Source organism: Mirounga angustirostris, unplaced genomic scaffold (assembly GCF_029215605.1).
Source record: "Mirounga angustirostris isolate CCGP_5_RB_7025 unplaced genomic scaffold, mMirAng1.0.hap1 SCAF_3, whole genome shotgun sequence".
NCBI lineage: Eukaryota > Metazoa > Chordata > Mammalia > Carnivora > Phocidae > Mirounga > Mirounga angustirostris.
Genome location: NW_026991711.1, coordinates 138,094,086 through 138,112,615, shown reverse-complemented (window position 1 = coordinate 138,112,615; position 18,530 = coordinate 138,094,086). Strand labels below are relative to the sequence as shown.

Genomic DNA, 18,530 nt, shown 5'->3' with positions numbered 1-18,530 from the left:
GTGCTTAGCTGAAAAAAAAAAGGGAATGGAATCCTACACAAAAGTAGGTTTTAGCTAATGAGAACCAGGTAGACTTCTAAAGGTTATATAATCTAGTTACATAACTTTAACAGGACATGTGCATGACATTAACTGAACTTATGTATCCTGAGTAAGTAAACAAATATATTTTCCTACCTGTGTAACTTTATCTTAATGTAAATTGAGAAATCTAATCTTTTACATTTTTTCACATGATTGCCTCTCTCTTTGCAGTGACTGTGGCTGTTCTTTTTTTTTTTTAATCTTTCTTTCTCAGCCTCCAATCATCTATGAATTGTCCTTTGTATGTATTAGGTTGAATTTTGAAACTCATTGCCAAAAATGTGCCTGGAGACCAGGTTGCTTACTCCAAGGCTCTAAGTTGCTCTGATCAACCCAAGACCAGGCCACCAACTGTCATGTCCACCAACAAACAGCTAGAAATCTAATCCAACCCACCTACCCGCCTTCCAAGGAGACTTATTTTATGACTGGTTAGGTTCTAAAGTCATCATGTATGGTCACATCCTCGAAAAATCCCTTAAGTCACCCACAAAATACAGCACACATACTTTGAGTATATCGTACCATTTCTCATAGTCTAACCCAGCCAGATTTTTTTCTCTAGCATTGTTTTTCTTCAGCGAACAAGTGAAGTATTTAGTTTGCATTTGGGAATATGCCTTATGGGGGCAAAAAATGAATCTTTTGTTTTCCTAAGAGAGTGTAGTTGAATTTGTGTTAGCTAAATGTTCACTGACATGACTCTACTGTATTCCACTCCCCAACATTCCTTAGATCCACCTTTTCATTCCTAATTCTTCAGCATCTTCACTGGGTCTTCCTAAAGGCATTCATTCCTTTTCATTCCCCTCAAATGGAGGCTGTTTATTTTCTCTTCACCTGCATCCTGCATATAGACTGAGCTGCCCTGCTCATAGCCACCTCGTACCTGTACCTCTGCGAGGCCATTATTCTCTGCTCTTTTGCAGGAACTGCTGCTTTGAGGTTCATACTGCCTACCTAGTCTCTTCATCCTCTTGCTGTCATCTGCTGACCTCATTCTGATCATTCCTCCTCATTTCGTGAAGACTTTAATATCTGATTCATTGTCATCTTCTTGACCCCCAAGTTTTGCCATTATCTCTTTTTTTTTAAGATTTTATATTTTTATTTGACAGAGAGTATAAGCAGGGGGAGGGGCAGGCAGAGGGAGAGGGAAAAGCAGGCAGAGGGAGAGGGAGAAGGAGGCTCCCCACTGAGCAGGGAGCCCGGCACTGGGGCTCAATCCCAGGAGCCTGGGATCATGACCTGAGCCAAAGGCAGATGCTTAACCCACTGAGCCACCCAGGTGCCCCTGCCCATTAGCTTGTTTGACTTTAGCATCCATGTGAACTACCCATTAAATCCTCTCCCTTCTCAGTCCCTGACTTCTCCAACTCCAGTGATGTTTTCCTCTACTCCCTTTCAGCCACCAACCCCCACGACTCATCCTGGACCTAGGCATCTGGGAAATATTAAGCGCAATAGTTCAACTATCTGACTTACTCTGAACTCCTGACCTTCCGACTACTCATCATTTTTGGACTTCGGAGGGACCTCCAGTGCCTGACTCCTCTGCTTTTTATCTGAGAGCCACCTGCCATCTTCACTTCTTTTCCATGATAGATTGGACTCTATCCCTTCAGTGCTCATTATTTCATTCATTGTCTCCTACTCTCTCCTCCACCCCTGTAGTGTGGCTTTGGTTCCCCACTCCAGTGAAACCTCTCTCAAGGGAATCAAACCACCTTGTTGCTATTACTACTTAAATGTTTAATTCCTTACTAGATTTGTATTTGGAATTTTAAGAATTCTACAATTCTGCCCTTTTTTTGAGACTAGTCTTAACCTCTACATAGTAAAAATCAGTGGGTTTCACAAACAATATTTTTTTAAAAGATTTTATTTACTTAAGAGAGAAGGAGAGAGAGGAGGGGGGAGGAGCAGAGGAAGAAGCAGACTCCCTGCTGAGTGGGAATCCTGCCATGGGGTTCTATCCTCTAAGACCCTGTGATCATGACCTGAGCCGAAGTCAGATGCTTAACTGACTGAGCCACCCAGGCACCCCTCACTAACAATTTTTTAAAGTTGATTATCATTTTATAGGCTAAATATCATTTAATATAATGTGCTTTTTTTCCTTATAAGCTTTATTACTAAAATTTACTTTTCCAAAGTAGGCTAATGAGGTCATTGTGCACTATTTATATTAATTTACAATATGTTATAATTAAGTATGGAAAACATTATGTACATAATTTATTAATGCATTTCTGTGGTAATCATTTTTAAAGCAGTTTTAATTCGTGTTTTGCAGTTGAAGCTTTATATCAAACTACATACCCAGAATATCTCCAGTACATTTACTTGGTGGCGCCCATATCTCTTATGATGTTGAACCCTATAGGATTTATCTTCTGTGAAATCCAGAAGTGGAAAGACACTCAAAATGCTTCTCAAAACAAAGTGAAAATTGTAGGACTTGGACTTCTGCGTGTATTACAGAATCCAATAGTATTTATGGTTTTCATTGGTATTGCCTTCAATTTTATTCTTGATCAAAAGGTGCCCGTATATATGGAAAATTTTCTTGATGGACTTGCAAATTCTTTCTCTGGAGCAGCTCTCTTTTATCTGGGTCTTACAATGGTGGGAAAAATAAAGAAACTGAAGAAGTCAGCATTTGTTGTACTAATTCTTCTCATCACAGCTAAACTGTAAGTTTCATTTATTTAACTTGGGGACTATACTTTGTGAAAGCCTTATTTAGCTAGTTCATTAGATGTGTCTGCAACTATTTTCTCCTTTAAGTAATCTGATAGTAATACTCCCTCCTAACTGAGTAGTTGTGATTTAAAGGAAAATGTGATGTTGGTATATTGTGGAAGGTTATTGCCTTATTCTGTGTAGTTCTTCTTTCCATTTTACTGCCAGAAGATAAAGACAATTGGTTTCCCTTTAACTTTTATATAATTTTACTTAATATCTCCTAATGTCCCAGTTTGATCATATTTTTAAAGGAAATTTTATAGGATTTCTGACTTTTCCAAATCTTTTAAAACCCTATTGGTCATGATGAAAACAATAATTTTGAATGAAGCTTTTTTTCATGAATTTGGGGGAAATATTCTACAATTCAGTGGGTGATTGAACTTCCTAAATAGGAAAGTCCATGCAAATGATTATTACCAACTATCTAATCCTAGCCTATCAGATAAAGTTTTTATTAGTTCCTTAGTTAACAGCTCTTCAGCTTACTTAGTTCATTAGCCATAGAGTTATACTTCATGGTGTAGGTGACATAATTTTACTGTGACACTACCCCAAGGCACTTGGGGCATACTTAACTACTGAAATTAGTTCTTGTATAGGCAGTTAAATTCATGAAAGCAGTGCAATATGAAATAGTGTCTATATTTTCAAAATAATAAAAATGAATATAACTTTTGAAAATTATTTATGGTGTGGTGTTATGTTCGTTGGAAACAAAGTATTAAGTATTGCCGCAGTATAAATATGGTTCTAATGTTAATAGTATTGTCGACCTCAACTTACAAGTAGTATTTGAATATTCTCAATTTAAAAATGTTTTTTCTTAAAAAAAATCTTTTTTCTGTGTCTTTGATCCCTATTAGATGTTTTAATCTATTTTTTAAATTAAAAAATACAGATAAGAGCAGTTTTTTATTCCGTACTAGAGCATATCTCAAGGTGCTACTATGACAATGTTACCAACCCGGGCCTTGTTCTTTTTAAAGGAAAGCTTCATTAGCTCAGCTTCCCTTATATGCTCTTTCTATGGAATCCTGAAGGATTTGTTTAATAATTGTCTCTCCAGCAGGTCTGGATTTCACTACTTTTCTGCTCTAGCTTGGTTGTTTCAATTCCTCTGCCAAACCCTTGTCTTTACAGTGATGAAGAGGTAATTGTAAGATGCCCTGTTTTTCTACTGGCTTTCAGAATCTAATCAAGCCGCACTGTTATCAACACCTGATCCATTTAAACCCCAAATCATAATAAAGATCAGGGGTTCTTTCCAAAAAGAAGTTTAGTAATTTTCTTGAAAAAAGTTTGCTCAGATTATCAATCTTTTTTTTCTTTTTCTTTTTTTTTCCCTAAAGATTTTATTTATTTAGTTGAGAGAGAGAGAATGAGAGACAGAGAGCATGAGAGGGAAGAGGATCAGAAGGAGAGGCAGACCCCCCACTGAGCAGGGAGCCCGATGCGGGGCTCGATCCCAGGACCCTGGGATCACGACCTGAGCCGGAGGCAGACGCTCAACTGACTGAGCCACCCAGGCGACCCCTCTACTTATAGAATTTTCTACACCAAGAACACACAAATACTTTTTTTTTTTTAAAGATTTTATTTATTTATTTGAGAGAGAGAGAATGAGAGACAGAGAGCATGAGAGGGGGGAGGGTCAGAGGGAGAAGCAGACTCCCCGCCGAGCAGGGAGCCCGATGCGGGACTCGATCCCAGGACCCTTGGATCATGACCTGAGCCGAAGGCAGTCACTTAACCAACTGAGCCACCCAGGCGCCCCTTTTTTTTTTCTTTTAACATTTCAATTTTCTAGTTGAGGAAACAGGAAACAGCTACTACAGTTATAACTTTTAAACATTTTTTTGAGAGAAAATGATTTGTAGAACCAAAGCTGAGTTTTTTTCCTCTGAATCCCTGATGTCGAAAGCATTTTTTTAGAATATTGCTACACCTAAGTGGCTCCAAGTTGAATTCGTGATTCTTTCAAAATGTTCACAGGTAGGCATGCAGAGAATAGGTGCATGCAAATAGATATACCTTCTGGGCAGGAGAAGGAGAATAACCTAATGCCAAGTTCAATAGAACGATCGCCCCCTTGGGGACCGGCGTACTTTGATATCAAGTGAATGACCCATTTCTTGTTTTTTCAGCCTGGTGCTGCCACTTTTGTGCAGAGAAATGGTGGAACTCTTGGACAAGGGCGACAGTGTAGTGAACCATACAAGTTTATCAAATTATGCGTTTTTGTATGGTGTCTTTCCTGTAGCACCAGGAGTGGCTATCTTTGCAACACAGTTCAACATGGAAGTAGAGATTGTATGTATATGCTACTTTCTAAGTTCGATTGTATGGTTAGTAGAAAAGTGAAATTTTAAAACACAGAGATCAGCCTTCTTTTATGAGAATTTGATAGGTGAAAGCTACTTCATTGTAAATAAGGAAGCATCATGTAACATCGAGTAATAGTTATTTAATCTGGGGTCTTTTCTCAGTCATCACTTTTTTCATTAGTCTTTTTTAGTTTTAAATATTTTATTGTTGTACTTCTGCTGAAACCTAAGGGTTATTTATAGAATGGTAACTTTTGAAATTTTGGATAAAAAAAATCTGTTTCATTCACTGTTAATTCACCAGATGCAAAACACCACATAATCAATTGCAGTAAAGAGCTAAAATCAATTAACACCAAATTATTAACAGTGTCTAAGCATATTGCACATGTTATCTATAGCATTAAATGTTTTTGAAATATAACCTGAAGGAACTAAGTTGTTTAACAAAGGTCAGTTCCGTTATTTAATCTGTAAAATGTTTACCTGGTAATTTTTTTTTCAAATTGATTTTATTGCCCTGTATTTTATGAAATAGTGTGGAAGGAAACTGGTCATCAGTTTAATTAGATCATTAATATGGTTTACTTTCTAGAACCTAAGATAGCCATCAGCTTGGGATGTTTAGTTCTGGTTCTGTGCAAATATTAATTGAGCGTAGAGTGGAAGAGGAGCCAAAGGAACTTAACTGTGTTTTCTTTTAAGGACTCTCAGAAAGGGGAATATAGTATTAGAGAACATGCTGGAATTTATGGTGTCTTTTTCCTGACTCTTGCTTTTATTTTAGAATGCCTTAGTTTGCTGTGGCTATTTAAAATTTAGGGGTCATTGTTTAATTGAGACTATGGCCCTTTTCTCAATTTGATTTCATTTTTTGCAGATAACCTCAGGGATGGTAGTAAGCACATTTGTGTCCGCACCAATCATGTACGTTTCTGCCTGGTTACTAACCTTTCCCACTATGGACCCTAAGCCATTGGCGTATGCCATCCAGAATGTTAGTTTTGATATAAGTATTATCAGCCTTGTCTCCTTGGTAAGTACGTTTCACTGTAAATATGAATGAAAACCACAGAATGAGTTTGAAAATAGCTTGGTAACAGAAAGTTAGGGATTTAAAAATCTATTCTGAAAATCTCTTATGCAATAGAGAAAGCTAAAGCCTGCCCATAAAATGTAAAATTGTGTCTTTCCTTTTGAAAGTTAGGGTCGTGGAGCAGACAAGGCATGAGATTTAGTCAGACCTGGATTGGCTTTTAGCGCTATCACAAACTAGCTGTATGTCTCAGCCTTTCTGAGCTCCAGTTTTCTCAGCTAGGACATAGAGATACAAATTTTACCTATTTCCATGGGTTTTTTTAAGGATTACATATGACAATATATGTGAAAAGCATCTGCAAATGGCAAATCACTCTACGAATACTATTAGTATTAGCTAATTGTAGAATCATGGGGTCGGGAGGGATGTCCAACCACCCATTTAATGCTACTGAAGCTTTCTGGAGGAAAAAAAAAAAGAGAGAAATCTAGTTCAAATTAAATACTTAAACATTTGACAACTAGAGTATCTTGTAGCTCAACTTGCTTATGGAATTCAAGCAGTATTCTGGCTGGGAAAAAAAAAACAGCTTTTACTGTTAAAAGAAGGAGGCAGGGGTGAGCATGTATATGGACAACAAATAAACGTGTAATTAATGTAATTTTTAGGAAATTTCTCTTCTGTTACATATTCCTAAAATTTGTGCTCTTTGATAAGAGGACAGTCTAGGGAGAGAGATGATATAAATTTTGATTGATAGGGTGGGAAGAAGAAAGAAGGAAATCACCCAGCATACTTAGCTGGCCCCTTTAGAGGGAGAATAGAAACCCAATCCTTATAAATATGAGGAATGCAAGACAATTCGTCTTAAGGTGGGCTATCTGCATTGTTTGAAGTCAGACTGCCTGGAATTTAGATACCGCATGAGCCAATGGTGGAATCAAAAGAAAACTTAGAAGAATGCACTGTAACTGCATCTCCCACTAAAGATCTTTTCCTGAATAGTTGACTGTGAGCCTGTGTCCTACCCCAGCCACCCAAGGTAGGGGAAGTTAGAACATGGCCTTGATCAAGGCATTAGTCCTTAAAGACCCTGTCATTTTTTTTAAAGATTTTATTTATTTATTTGTCAGAGAGAGAGAGAGCAAGCGAGCACAAGCAGGGGGAGTGGCAAGCAGAGGGAGAAGCAGACTCCCCGTGGAGCAGGGAGCCGGATGTGGGACTTGATCCCAGGACCCTGGGATCATGACCTGAACTGAAGGCAGACACTTAATTGACTGAGCTACCCAGGCGTCCCAACCCTGTCATTTTTGAAGAGTTAATTTACGATAGGATCTCTCCATGCTTTGATTTCCCCAAAATATAAATGACATATAATTATTAGTTTCAGGAGTACATCGTAGTTATTCGATGTACATTATGCATTTTATATATTTTGAAATGATCCCCATGATAAGCCCAGGTACCATTTGTCACGATTCGAAGTTATTACAAAGTTACTGACCATGTTCCCTATGCTGTACATTACATCCCCAGAACATACTTGTTTTATAATTGTACTTCTCAGTCCGCCTCTTCTGTTTCACCTGCCACCCAGCTCCTCCCCTTTCTGGTGACCAGCAGTTTGCTGTATCTATGAGTCTGTTTCTGTTTTGCTTTGTTTGTTCATTTGCTTTGTTATTTGGACTCCACATAGAAGTGAAATCATATATAGTATTTGTGTTTCTCTGACTTATTTCGCTTAGCATGATACCTGCTAGGTCCATCCATGTTATTGCATCTCCGTGCTATTTATTGTTCTTTGGGTATGGTGATTTACCTTAATACTCTTTGGGGAACTAGGCAGATTAAAGTAAATAAAATATTGGAATTTCTTTCTGAACCAAGATAAAGAGAATCCTTTAAAGAAGCTAATCAATGAGTTATTTGATAAGTAGTTATGAAGGTTAAGGAGCCTGAATAACTTTTGAACCTTTTGTCTTTAAGATCTGGTCTCTGGCTATTCTTCTTTTGAGTAAGAAATATAAACAGCTCCCTCATATGCTTACAACTAATTTACTCATCGCTCAGGTTAGTAAACATACAGATACTTAGAACTATGCTTTTTTCATTGATTATTCTACTGTAGAGGAGAAAATCATGTGGCTGGGTTTTGCCAGTTATAAAGTCGAAAGCATTTTTTACCAATTGCAATCCATTACAACTTGATTACCATTAATGTATCCCTAACTTATTATACACCACCATAGGTCTTGAACTGTATAAAGTTGAGGCTAATAGTGGCGTTCAGGGATAATTTTGCATTTTTTAATAGAAATAACTGAATCACTAAAAATTGAACTCTCTCACAATCTTATTCTTTTAGTCAAATCTTCGCATGTCTCAAGTTATAATGGGAAGAGGTTTAGCATTTTTTTACGTAAACCATTACTAAATATAGGGCTCGTATTTAAAATGCTGTTTGTTTCAGTTGAATATGTACACTGGTAAAGACTATAAGAAGGGCTTTTATCCTAAAACTTGAAGTTTTGGAATAGCTAGCATGATAATTACTCAGCAGTAATTTAAAATGAATAATTACAATGAATCTGCCATGAATAAAACAGTTGTCTGACTCCCATGAATATGACTGACTTTGTTAATAATTTTTTCTGCAGTCTATTGTCTGTGCCGGAATGATGATCTGGAATTTCGTTAAAGAAAAAAATTTTGTTGGACAAATTCTGGTGTTTGTTTTATTGTACAGCTCCCTCTATAGTACCTACCTGTGGACAGGTAAGATGGGTCATGAATGGAAACTTAGGTCTCCCATCGTGAGAAGCTATTTGAAGGCTCGTAACCCAGGACTAACGCATCCTCTCAGGCCCTTGTGCTCACTAGACAGGCAGTGTGCAAAGCCAAGTTCTGTTTCCACGGTATAGAGAAATAGTACTCTATTTCTGCCCGGATGCAGGGGCTTTCCGGTCACATGGGTCTTTTTCCTTGGAATCTTTGGCTCTTGGCCATGGTCAGCACAGCTCCCTTTTGGAAACAGCAAGAGATCAGGTACTAGAGGCAAGTGGAGAAAGGAGGGAGAGAATGGCAGAGATGTGTGAGGCGTGTGAGGTATGTCCCAGAGCTCACTATCAGAGTGCAGCTGAACTGAGTGAAGAATTCTATCTCTGCCTCCAGCAGATAGCTTAACTTTTGCCATCTCAGTTTCCTCATCTGTGAGACTGGGTTATCACACCTTACAGACTTATTTGAGAACTAAATGAGATATGGGTATTTATGCCTGGTGTGCGGTAGGCAGTCAACAACAAGAACTATATTACTAAACAGCAAGGGAAGTGGTTATAGGAGAACAAGAAAACTAAGGAATAAAAGGGTATGGAAATACAAGAGTACCCAGTAAGAAAGACTATTTCTCATTTCAACTGGCTCCAAAAAAGACATTCAAATATTTTAGCATCTTGTCATTTTGAGGTATAGTGTTTAATTTGGACGCGTACATTCTGGTCTGTTTGCGAAATGTTCTGTGTGGCTGTTTTGCATTCACACCACAAATGTGAATCTATGCAATGGCACATAAAAGGAAACTGTAGCATGGGAGGGCTGGTCATAACCACTGTTAGGAGGCAGGTGTCAGGAAGTGGCTTCGAGGGACAAGCCTTTGATTTCATGCCTTCAAGATCAAAAGCAGGGCTCATCTAAGTCAATAGCCTTTTGAAGTGAAGCAACAATGTGGTGAGGAATTATAGAATGAAAAATTCAGTGCCAACAGGAGAAGGTGTGTGCTTATTAAAGGCATGCATCTGTAACCCAACCAACATGAGTTCGCTCCTTGGTGAGGCACCAAGGTAGAAACTACACCAAGTGAGTTGTTGCACAAAGGAAGCTTTATTTGCTGCAGGTAAGGAGATCATGGGGAATAACTTCCAAAACTGTGACTCCCTGAGCAAGGGTGAATGGGTTCCTTTTGTCTAGGGTTAGGGTGAATATTTAGATAGGGAAGCCTTGTCATCGTACGTGTCAAGACGGGCATCAGGTCACACATGCACCTTAAGGAGATGTGCCTGTTGGTCATCCCAGAGGTCACTCCATGGTCCATCTGCACAGGTGTGAGTTGGGGATTTTGCTCAAACTGGCCTGGGTGGCCTGGGCCACCTGTTGCTTCCTCCATTGCTTGAGGGGTGGTTTCGATTTGCATCATGCGATGTTGTGCCTGTGGGGTCCTTTGCCTAAGTTAAGCGGGAAGGAAGAACTTAAGGAAAAATGTGGGACAAAGGTATATGGGTACAGGCAGATGAGCAGTAAAGGTCAGGTCTTGGGATCTAGCTAGGGACACATCTTGTGTAGCATTAGAGGGGTTTTTTTTGTTTGTTTTTTAAAGATTTTATTTATTTATTTGAGACAGAGAGAATGAGAGACAGAGAGCATGAGAGGGGGGAGGGTCCGAGGGAGAAGCAGACTCCCTGCTGAGCAGAGAGCCCGATGCGGGACTCGATCCCAGGACTCCAGGATCATGACCTGAGCCGAAGGCAGCCGCTTAACCAACTGAGCCACCCAGGCGCCCTAGCATTAGAGTTTTCAGGAGATATCAAGTAAAAGGGCCTGAAGACTTTTTTTTTTCCAGATACAGATGGACAATCCGAGCTCCAATACTAGGTTTATTAACGCTAATTAATAGGAGAGCAGCAAATAGATCAGTGTATCAAAAATCCCCAAGTGTTCCACAGACCTTGTTCTGAATTCCTGGATCCCAGTGAGGGTGTCCTTTAACCGTGAGATTATTATGCTGTAACAGAATTTTAGACCTAAAGTGTCATTTTAAATCATGCTATTCAGCCATTTTCAGTTTCACTCATTTGCATACCATCTTCACAATTTTTGCCGTATCTGCATGCCACTTGTCCTTTTTTTGTTTTTCCTTAAAATTCACTCACTTTTTTTACTTAAATAAATTGAGACTTATATTAATAAAATCCCAGGTTTCTTTTCTTTTTTTTTTTTTTTAAGATTTTATTTATTTATTTGAGAGAGAATGAGATAGAGAAAGAGAGCATGAGAGGGGGGAGGGTGAAAGGGAGAAGCAGACTCCCCGCTGAGCAGGGAGCCTGATGCGGGACTCGATCCTGGGACTCCAGGATCATGACCTGAGCCGATGGCAGGCGCTTAACTGACTGAGCCACCCAGGTACCCCATAAAACCCTTGTATTTCTTTCTTTTTTTTTTTTTTTAAAGATTTTATTTATTTATTTGAGAGAGAGAATGAGAGACAGAGAGCATGAGAGGGAGGAGGGTCAGAGGGAGAAGCAGACTCCCTGCCGAGCAGGGAGCCCCATGTGGGACTCAATCCTGGGACTCCAGGATCACGACCTGAGCCAAAGGCAGTCGCTTAACCAACTGAGCCACCCAGGCGCCCAAATCCCAGGTTTCGTGTGCTAGTTTTTCACATACATGTTAAAATAAATACAAAACTAGTCAAAAAATTTCACCCTTATACCACCTATAGTCCCTTACACTTTGGAAACACTGGTGTAGTGTAAGTTCTTTATTTTTCAAATGAGTTCAGTGAGACCCAAAGAGCTTAACTGATTCAAGCAGGAACTCTCACGGCTTCCGCCAGCAACCCAAGAGAGACCCAGGGCTAGCCTGGGCCTATTTGTGTATCAGTCTTTGCATAAGGCAAGAATGATGTCCTTTAGAATTTCAAAGAGTGCCCTCACTACCATAACAGTTGGCACACTGTTGTGTACCTTTTTTCCCTGGCACTTTGAAAACCTAGAACTATAGAGTGCACGAATGTATTTAGGAAGGAGCAGTGGTATTAAAGTACCTCTTGAGTTTGAGTACGGTGTGGGTGCCCTGGAAAGAGCCTCCATGTTCATTTGTATGATCCTAGCACAGTGTTACTTAATCTGTACAATGTTAGGTCTGGGTATGAGTTCCTTATCTATAGCCAATATACAGCTTTAAAACCGAAGCAGATTCACAGATGAGAGTCCCAATTACAAACTCCGTAATTCTAATTAGCAACATAAATGACATGACAAAGGATCTTGTTTTGCTAATCTGAATCACAACTTGAAATGTGAAATGGAACTCATTTCTCTGGTTAGGATTTTTTTTTTTAGCGTGGCTTGCCTTTACTTTCATGTGTGGGCTTATGACCTGGTTCATCTCACTGCTTTTCTCTCTTCAGACTGACTACCACAGAACCTTCACTTGGACCATGTGTCGTGATATTTGGCCTTCACTTGGCTCAAGCTTAATGTTAAACCAAATGTTAGCTCTGAGATCATGAGACAGTGGTTTGGTTATAAGATGGGCATCTAGATGATTATCATTGAAAATATACCAAATACGGGGTGCCTGGGTGGCTCAGTCGTTAAGCATCTGCCTTCGGCTCAGGTCATGATCCCAGAGTCCTGGGATCAAGCCCCGCGTCGGGCTCCCTGCTCAGCAGGGAGCCTGCTTCTCCCTCTCCCACTCCCCCTGCTTGTGTTCCCTCTCTCACTGTCTCTCTCTCTCTGTCAAATAAATAAATAAATAAAATCTTTACATAAAAAAAAAAGAAAGAAAATATACCAAATAGGCTTAAAATTTCTCACAGAAATTTCTAGATCCCGCAGAATATGTCTTAAGAACCCTAGGGGGGCCCATGGATCTGAGCTTTAGAAACAGATAGAGTTTGTAGTCCTGCTCTGCCCTCTGCTGGCTATGTGGCTTGGGCAAACCCTTGCGTCCATATCTATAAAATGAAGGTGTTAATTTAAAACAGTGATCTCCTCCAACTCTGAAGTTCTAAGATTCTGTAACTATGTAAGATTTATTAAATAGGATGTTACTTGTATAAATAATTGGGTTTAAGATAAAAGGAACGCTCAAGAGTTTTAAAACATTTGTTTTTGTATTAAGTTCACGTTATATTTGTATTAAGTTCTGTCCTTTAGACTTGGGGCATTTTCCAAAAATTAAACCTGGGTAAGAATTGCCTATACTTTCTTTGCACCAGCAGAGTGAAGGTATTTTTATTTTTAGACTTGTTTGGTATCCAGTTGAAATTTTTTCTTAACAAATATATAGATTCCGAATACCAGTCAAAAGAATAAGCTGATTTGGGCTTTTGAAAATTTCTTCATATATAAAACAAGATTTGAGTAAAGAAATAACACAGGAGGGAAAAAAACGAATGATTTTGAGACAAACTTGCTTCAAAATATTGGGGACAGTATTTATTTAGAAAGAGTAAATTCTAGGGCCTAAACCACAGACTACCATTGAAATAAGCTTGGTAAAAGTTCTATGAGGTCTAACCAACATTGAGAGTAATTATCTACCTTTCAATTTCTGTTTCATGTTCTTAGGCCTTCTGGCAATTTCTTTGTTTCTTTTGAAAAAGAGAGGGAGTGTACAAATTCCTGTTGGAATCATCATAATATCTGGCTGGGGGTAAGTTGATAGTTTTCTGCTTGCTTACATGTTTCCATATACACGGTTACTATTCATCTTCTCGTTCTTTCTCTAAACCTTATTACAGAATTCCTGCTCTCCTTGTTGGTGTTCTTCTGATAACTGGAAAACATAGTGGAGATAGCATTGACTCAGCCTTCTTTTATGGAAAGGAGCAGGTAAGAAGAGGTTACAGTTCTGTTCTTGGGAACGTCTCTTTTTCGCTTGTTCCTGTGTTTTGCTATACTTACATTAAAGTTATTTTGAAAATCGATTCCAATTTACTGCATACCCCACTGGTGGTCCTATATCACTTTAAGTCACAACTCAAACTGTGGTAAAGATTTTATAGGTCTACATCCGTTTTTATTTTTTTATTTTTAAAGATTTTATTTATTTATTTGACAGAGCGAGAGAGCACAAGCAGGGGGAGCAGTAGAAGGAGAGGGAGAAGCAGGCTTCTCGCTGAGCAGGGAACCCAATGCGGGGCTCAATCCCAGGTCCCCGAGCCGAAGGCAGATGCCCAACCATCTGAGCCACCCAGGCGCCCCTACATCCCTTTTTAGCTGAGGATTTCCAAATGCTCAAAACTTACTGGGTCTTTTTAAACTCACTTATGAATTATGTTTCCTCTACTGGAGGAAAGAGTGATTAATTTAAAGCTATTTAATAAGTTAGCAGTAATAATAAAAGCCATGTTCTTGACTTTCAATCCTATTATAAATTTCAGAACAGTAAGTATCTGGGGAAAAAGGTGCTTGAGAAGCAATAGTGTATCTGCTGATCAGAATTCTCTAGGGTTAGGACCCAAGGATGTGTGTTTGAAACAAACAAACAAACAAACCTTCAAAAGATTTTTATTTCTTATCCTCTTTTTTCTGTTTTGTAATTTTGAATTTTATTGGGTTGTGAGAATAAATAAGATTACACATATAAAAGACTTCGACTAGCGCTGGCATTTGTTAGTATTCAATTAGTAGTAGCCAGAATTATTTATGGTTAGTATTATTACCATAACAGAGTCTCTAGTTGAAGTACGCTTGAATTACGGATTAAAGCAAGCAAACACTTTGAAATAAAAAAGGTCTGTAAGCAATCATTTAGCTTACTTATAGAGGAAACCAGTGACATTGATGGATAGTGAAAGAAGCATCTAGAAATCTTAGGATTCCGAGCAAATCCTAATTTCTCCTCAAGTAACTTACTCCCTTTCATATTCTTACTCTTTTTTGAAAACCACTGATCTAGAGCATTTATAGCTGTGGAGATACTGCATTTCCCACCAAACAAAAGTTCCCTTCAGCTACTCTACTAAGATGATCAAGCTGGAACTGTGAAACGTGGCCTAATGTCTCTTTGCACTTTTGGCAGATGATCATCACAGCAGTCACCCTGTTCTGCAGCATCACGATAGCTGGCGTATCACTCATGTGTATGAACCACACCACCCAAGCAGGACGCTATGAAGGTTTCAACCAGTCTCAGAACCACAAAGCAGCAGAGCCTGGGAATGCCGCTTTTGAGGAGAGTCCAGTGCCAGCAAATGAACCAGAACCTTTTACAAGTTCTATCCCAGAAACAAGTATGATCCTGACATATAAAGAAACTCCTACGTGTCCGTAGAGCATGTATCCTAAATGTTTCGCTTCAGGGACATTTCTTGAACTGTATCTTGACTATCATGTGTATTTGTCAAATGAGGGACTTGAATAATAGTCAATAATAGAAAGAGCTTGTGAGTTCTTCATTAGAGTCACATTTATAAATCTTTTATGAGGATAATCTTATGTTAAATCCTAAAACTTCTTTGGACCTGAGAGCTTAGGAGAAAGTAACAACTGAAGGAAGTCCCTTTCTAGGAAACTAAGCACTTAAAACACTTGTAAATTGGACAATAGTGTATCAGGTGAGCACCATCAATAAAATGAACTCAAGAAGACCTGGTTAAGCAGAGTCAGTAATAGTCAGGAATAGGCAAACCATGGTCTGCAGGCCAAATGTGATTCACCACCCGGTCCTGTGTGGCCCAAGAGCTAAGAATAATTTTTACATATTTAAAGGGTTGAAGAAAAATTTCTAAAAATTTCTAAAACTTGGAAGCTATATGAACTTTAAATTTCCGTGGTCATATTGTTTTATTCGAAACCACCTGTGCTCATTCATTTATGTATTTTCCCTGGGCTGCTTTCACGCTATGTTGGTAGAGTTCAGCCATTCACCAGAGACCCAGGGGCCTGCAAAGCCCAAAATATTTATCATCTGGGCCTTTACAGCAAATGTTTGCCAATCCTCCAAGTAAACATATGTTCCTAACTAGTAACTTTGTTAATAAGTGTTAACAACTTCAATTCGCGAAGGGAACTCAGCAATAAGAGTATGCATTTTGGATTCCCTGGTGCCTGTGGAGATTTCATAAACATAAAGCATTGTGCCTGGGAGTGTAAGTGCCAGTACCTATTTTGTTCAGAGACTTTGTGGCATATAGGGATGACTGATCTCAAAACTATTAATTGTAAATGTCAGTAAGTGAACGATTAAGAAAAGAGAGTAAGATTTAAAAAATCTATCTTTGTTGTAAAAAGAGGAAAGTCCCACAGATCTTACCATTTTATGTTGCCTTCTCCGCCCTCTCTCCCTTCCTCCATGCCAAACTGAAAGTATAGAGGACAGTGGCTAAAAACGGGGACTGGAGCCAGATGGCTGGGTTCAAGTCCTGACTCCACAGTTTACTGCTCTTTGATCTTGGGAAAGTTCCCTCTGCCTCAGTTTACATATCTGATGATGATAATCCTTACTTCATAGGACTGTAAGGTCCTACTACACAGGACTGTAGTTTGCCACTTCCTGACTTACACCATTATCCCTGCCTTGGTCAGTACTCCTTTAGTTCATATTATTAATGGTGCTCGCTCATTTTTTTGTTAGATCCTTTGTGATTTCAGCATCAGAATTTCATTCTTTTGAGCCCTCTTGACCATTTTCCCTTTTAAAATGGAGGTTCAAGAATTCTCCTTATGATGTGTTCACTAAAATTTTAAAAGTTGCTTTCTTGAAGTCTAGAGTACTTTTCGGATGCTGCCCAGTACCCTCTCCTTCCTCACTTCCTTTGTGGACAGCTACAGTGATCCTATAAAGGATCCTGCGGACCACAGCTCTAGCTGGCTCTCGGTGTCTTCTTCCCCCATGAGTGTTCCAGAACTGGCTACAGAAGGCCTGACAGTGTGTGTGGGGAACACAAAACAAAGTGTCTTAAGCCCAGAGCCTTTTGCTGCCACCATTACCTGTATTTTATTTTTAAAGATTTAGTTATTTATTTTGAGAGAGCGAGTACAAGAAAGCAAGTGCATGTGGGGCGGTGGAGGGGGTGCGGGCAGAGAGAAAGAATCTCAAGCAGACTCCCCACTGAGCACAGAGCCTGACATGGGGCTTGATCTCATGACCCTGAGATCATGACCTGAGCCGAAGGCAAACATTTAACTGATTGAGCCACCCAGGCACCCCTCTATCTGTATTTTAAAAATAGCAAATAAAGTGCACCATAGATGTTCTTTAAACTCAGTCATCAGGGGACGCCTGGGTGGCTCAGTCGTTAAGCGTCTGCCTTCGGCTCAGGTCATGATCCCGGGGTCCTGGGATCGAGCCCCACATCGGGCTCCCTGCTCCGCGGGAAGCCTGCTTCTCCCAATCCCACTCCCCCTACTTGTGTTCCCTCTCTCGCTATATCTCCCTCTGTCAAATAAATAAAATCTTTTAAAAAAATAAATAAATAAACTCAGTCATCATCATCTCCAGCAGGAAAACCAGCTTGTCCTGTAATGTAAATAAATAAAGAGCCAGAGGACAGCTATCGCTTGGTTCCATAGGAAATCTTCCTTAGTGTTTCTATTTCCCTCTCCTTGTATCTCACTGTTTTATAACTGCTGTTGAACCTATCTGTATAACCCACTAGACTATAAGTGCTATGACTGATTTGCCCAACATTATAGCCTCGGCACCTAGCGTGGTATCAGTCTTACTGTAAGTGTTTAGTAATATTTGTTAATAGATGGGTAGATACATGGCTGGATAAGTTACACCATGATTTTCTTTCTTTTTTTTTTTTTAAGATTTTATTTATTTATTTGAGAGAGAGAGAGCACAAGCTGGGGGGGAACGAGGGTGGGGGGAGAGGCAGAGGGAGAAGGAGAAGCAGGCTTCCTGCTGAGCAGGGAGCCCGATGCGGGGCTCGATGCCAGGACCCTGGGATCATGACCTGAGCCAAAGGCAGATGCTTAACTGCCTGAGCCACCCAGGTGCCCCTGCACCATGATTTTCTGAAGCTACCCTACAAATTGCCATGGCAAAGTACTTGTTTATTTGCCTGTTCACCCATGTTCCGAGGGGAAAACCCGTGTGGTTATTCTCCTCCTGCAAATCCTGCTCTCTTCTGCTTTGCTAGTAGTGTTAACACATAACACATTTGATGTCCAGCCTGGTCTCCCCAAATTTCGGTTACCCAAAATAGTTCACTCACCTCTATTCCTTGCTATGCATTTGTCAGAGACCCATGATTTGCACATGTTGTAAGTGTGGAATTATGACTAAAAGGGAAATTAACCTATTAACCTTTTAATATGAGATCAAAGGCTTAGTTATAAAAGAGAAGGCTAATACGCTAGTTATGTATCCTTCTTATGTTAGAAGATAAAAACTGCCATAGCACTTTTCGTGGTGGCTGTAATCATGTGAGTACCCGCGTGCATGCCCGGTATGTATGTCATTGGAATGGGCTGGCTTTATATCTGTTTTCTGAACAATTTCATCTTAGCTGACTTAAGCCTTCAAATTTCTGAAGATAGGAAGGCTAGGCCAGATGATCTCTGTATTTTCTTTTCTATTATACTGTGGTTCTATTTTAA

General features: G+C 39.4%; 1 protein-coding gene across 2 annotated transcripts in view; it reads left to right on the top strand.

Moving 5' to 3' along the window:
- The window catches only part of GPR155 (G protein-coupled receptor 155), a 43,816-nt gene that overhangs the window by 10,507 nt on the left and 14,779 nt on the right, over window positions 1-18,530 (top strand). For both annotated transcript variants that reach the window (XM_045868589.3, XM_045868590.3), the window contains exons 3-10: window positions 2,381-2,780; window positions 4,980-5,145; window positions 6,040-6,195; window positions 8,185-8,268; window positions 8,856-8,973; window positions 13,548-13,632; window positions 13,721-13,811; window positions 15,004-15,214. In XM_045868589.3, the coding sequence (XP_045724545.1) occupies window positions 2,381-2,780; window positions 4,980-5,145; window positions 6,040-6,195; window positions 8,185-8,268; window positions 8,856-8,973; window positions 13,548-13,632; window positions 13,721-13,811; window positions 15,004-15,214 (1,311 nt within the window). The remainder of the gene's footprint in view (window positions 1-2,380; window positions 2,781-4,979; window positions 5,146-6,039; window positions 6,196-8,184; window positions 8,269-8,855; window positions 8,974-13,547; window positions 13,633-13,720; window positions 13,812-15,003; window positions 15,215-18,530) is intronic.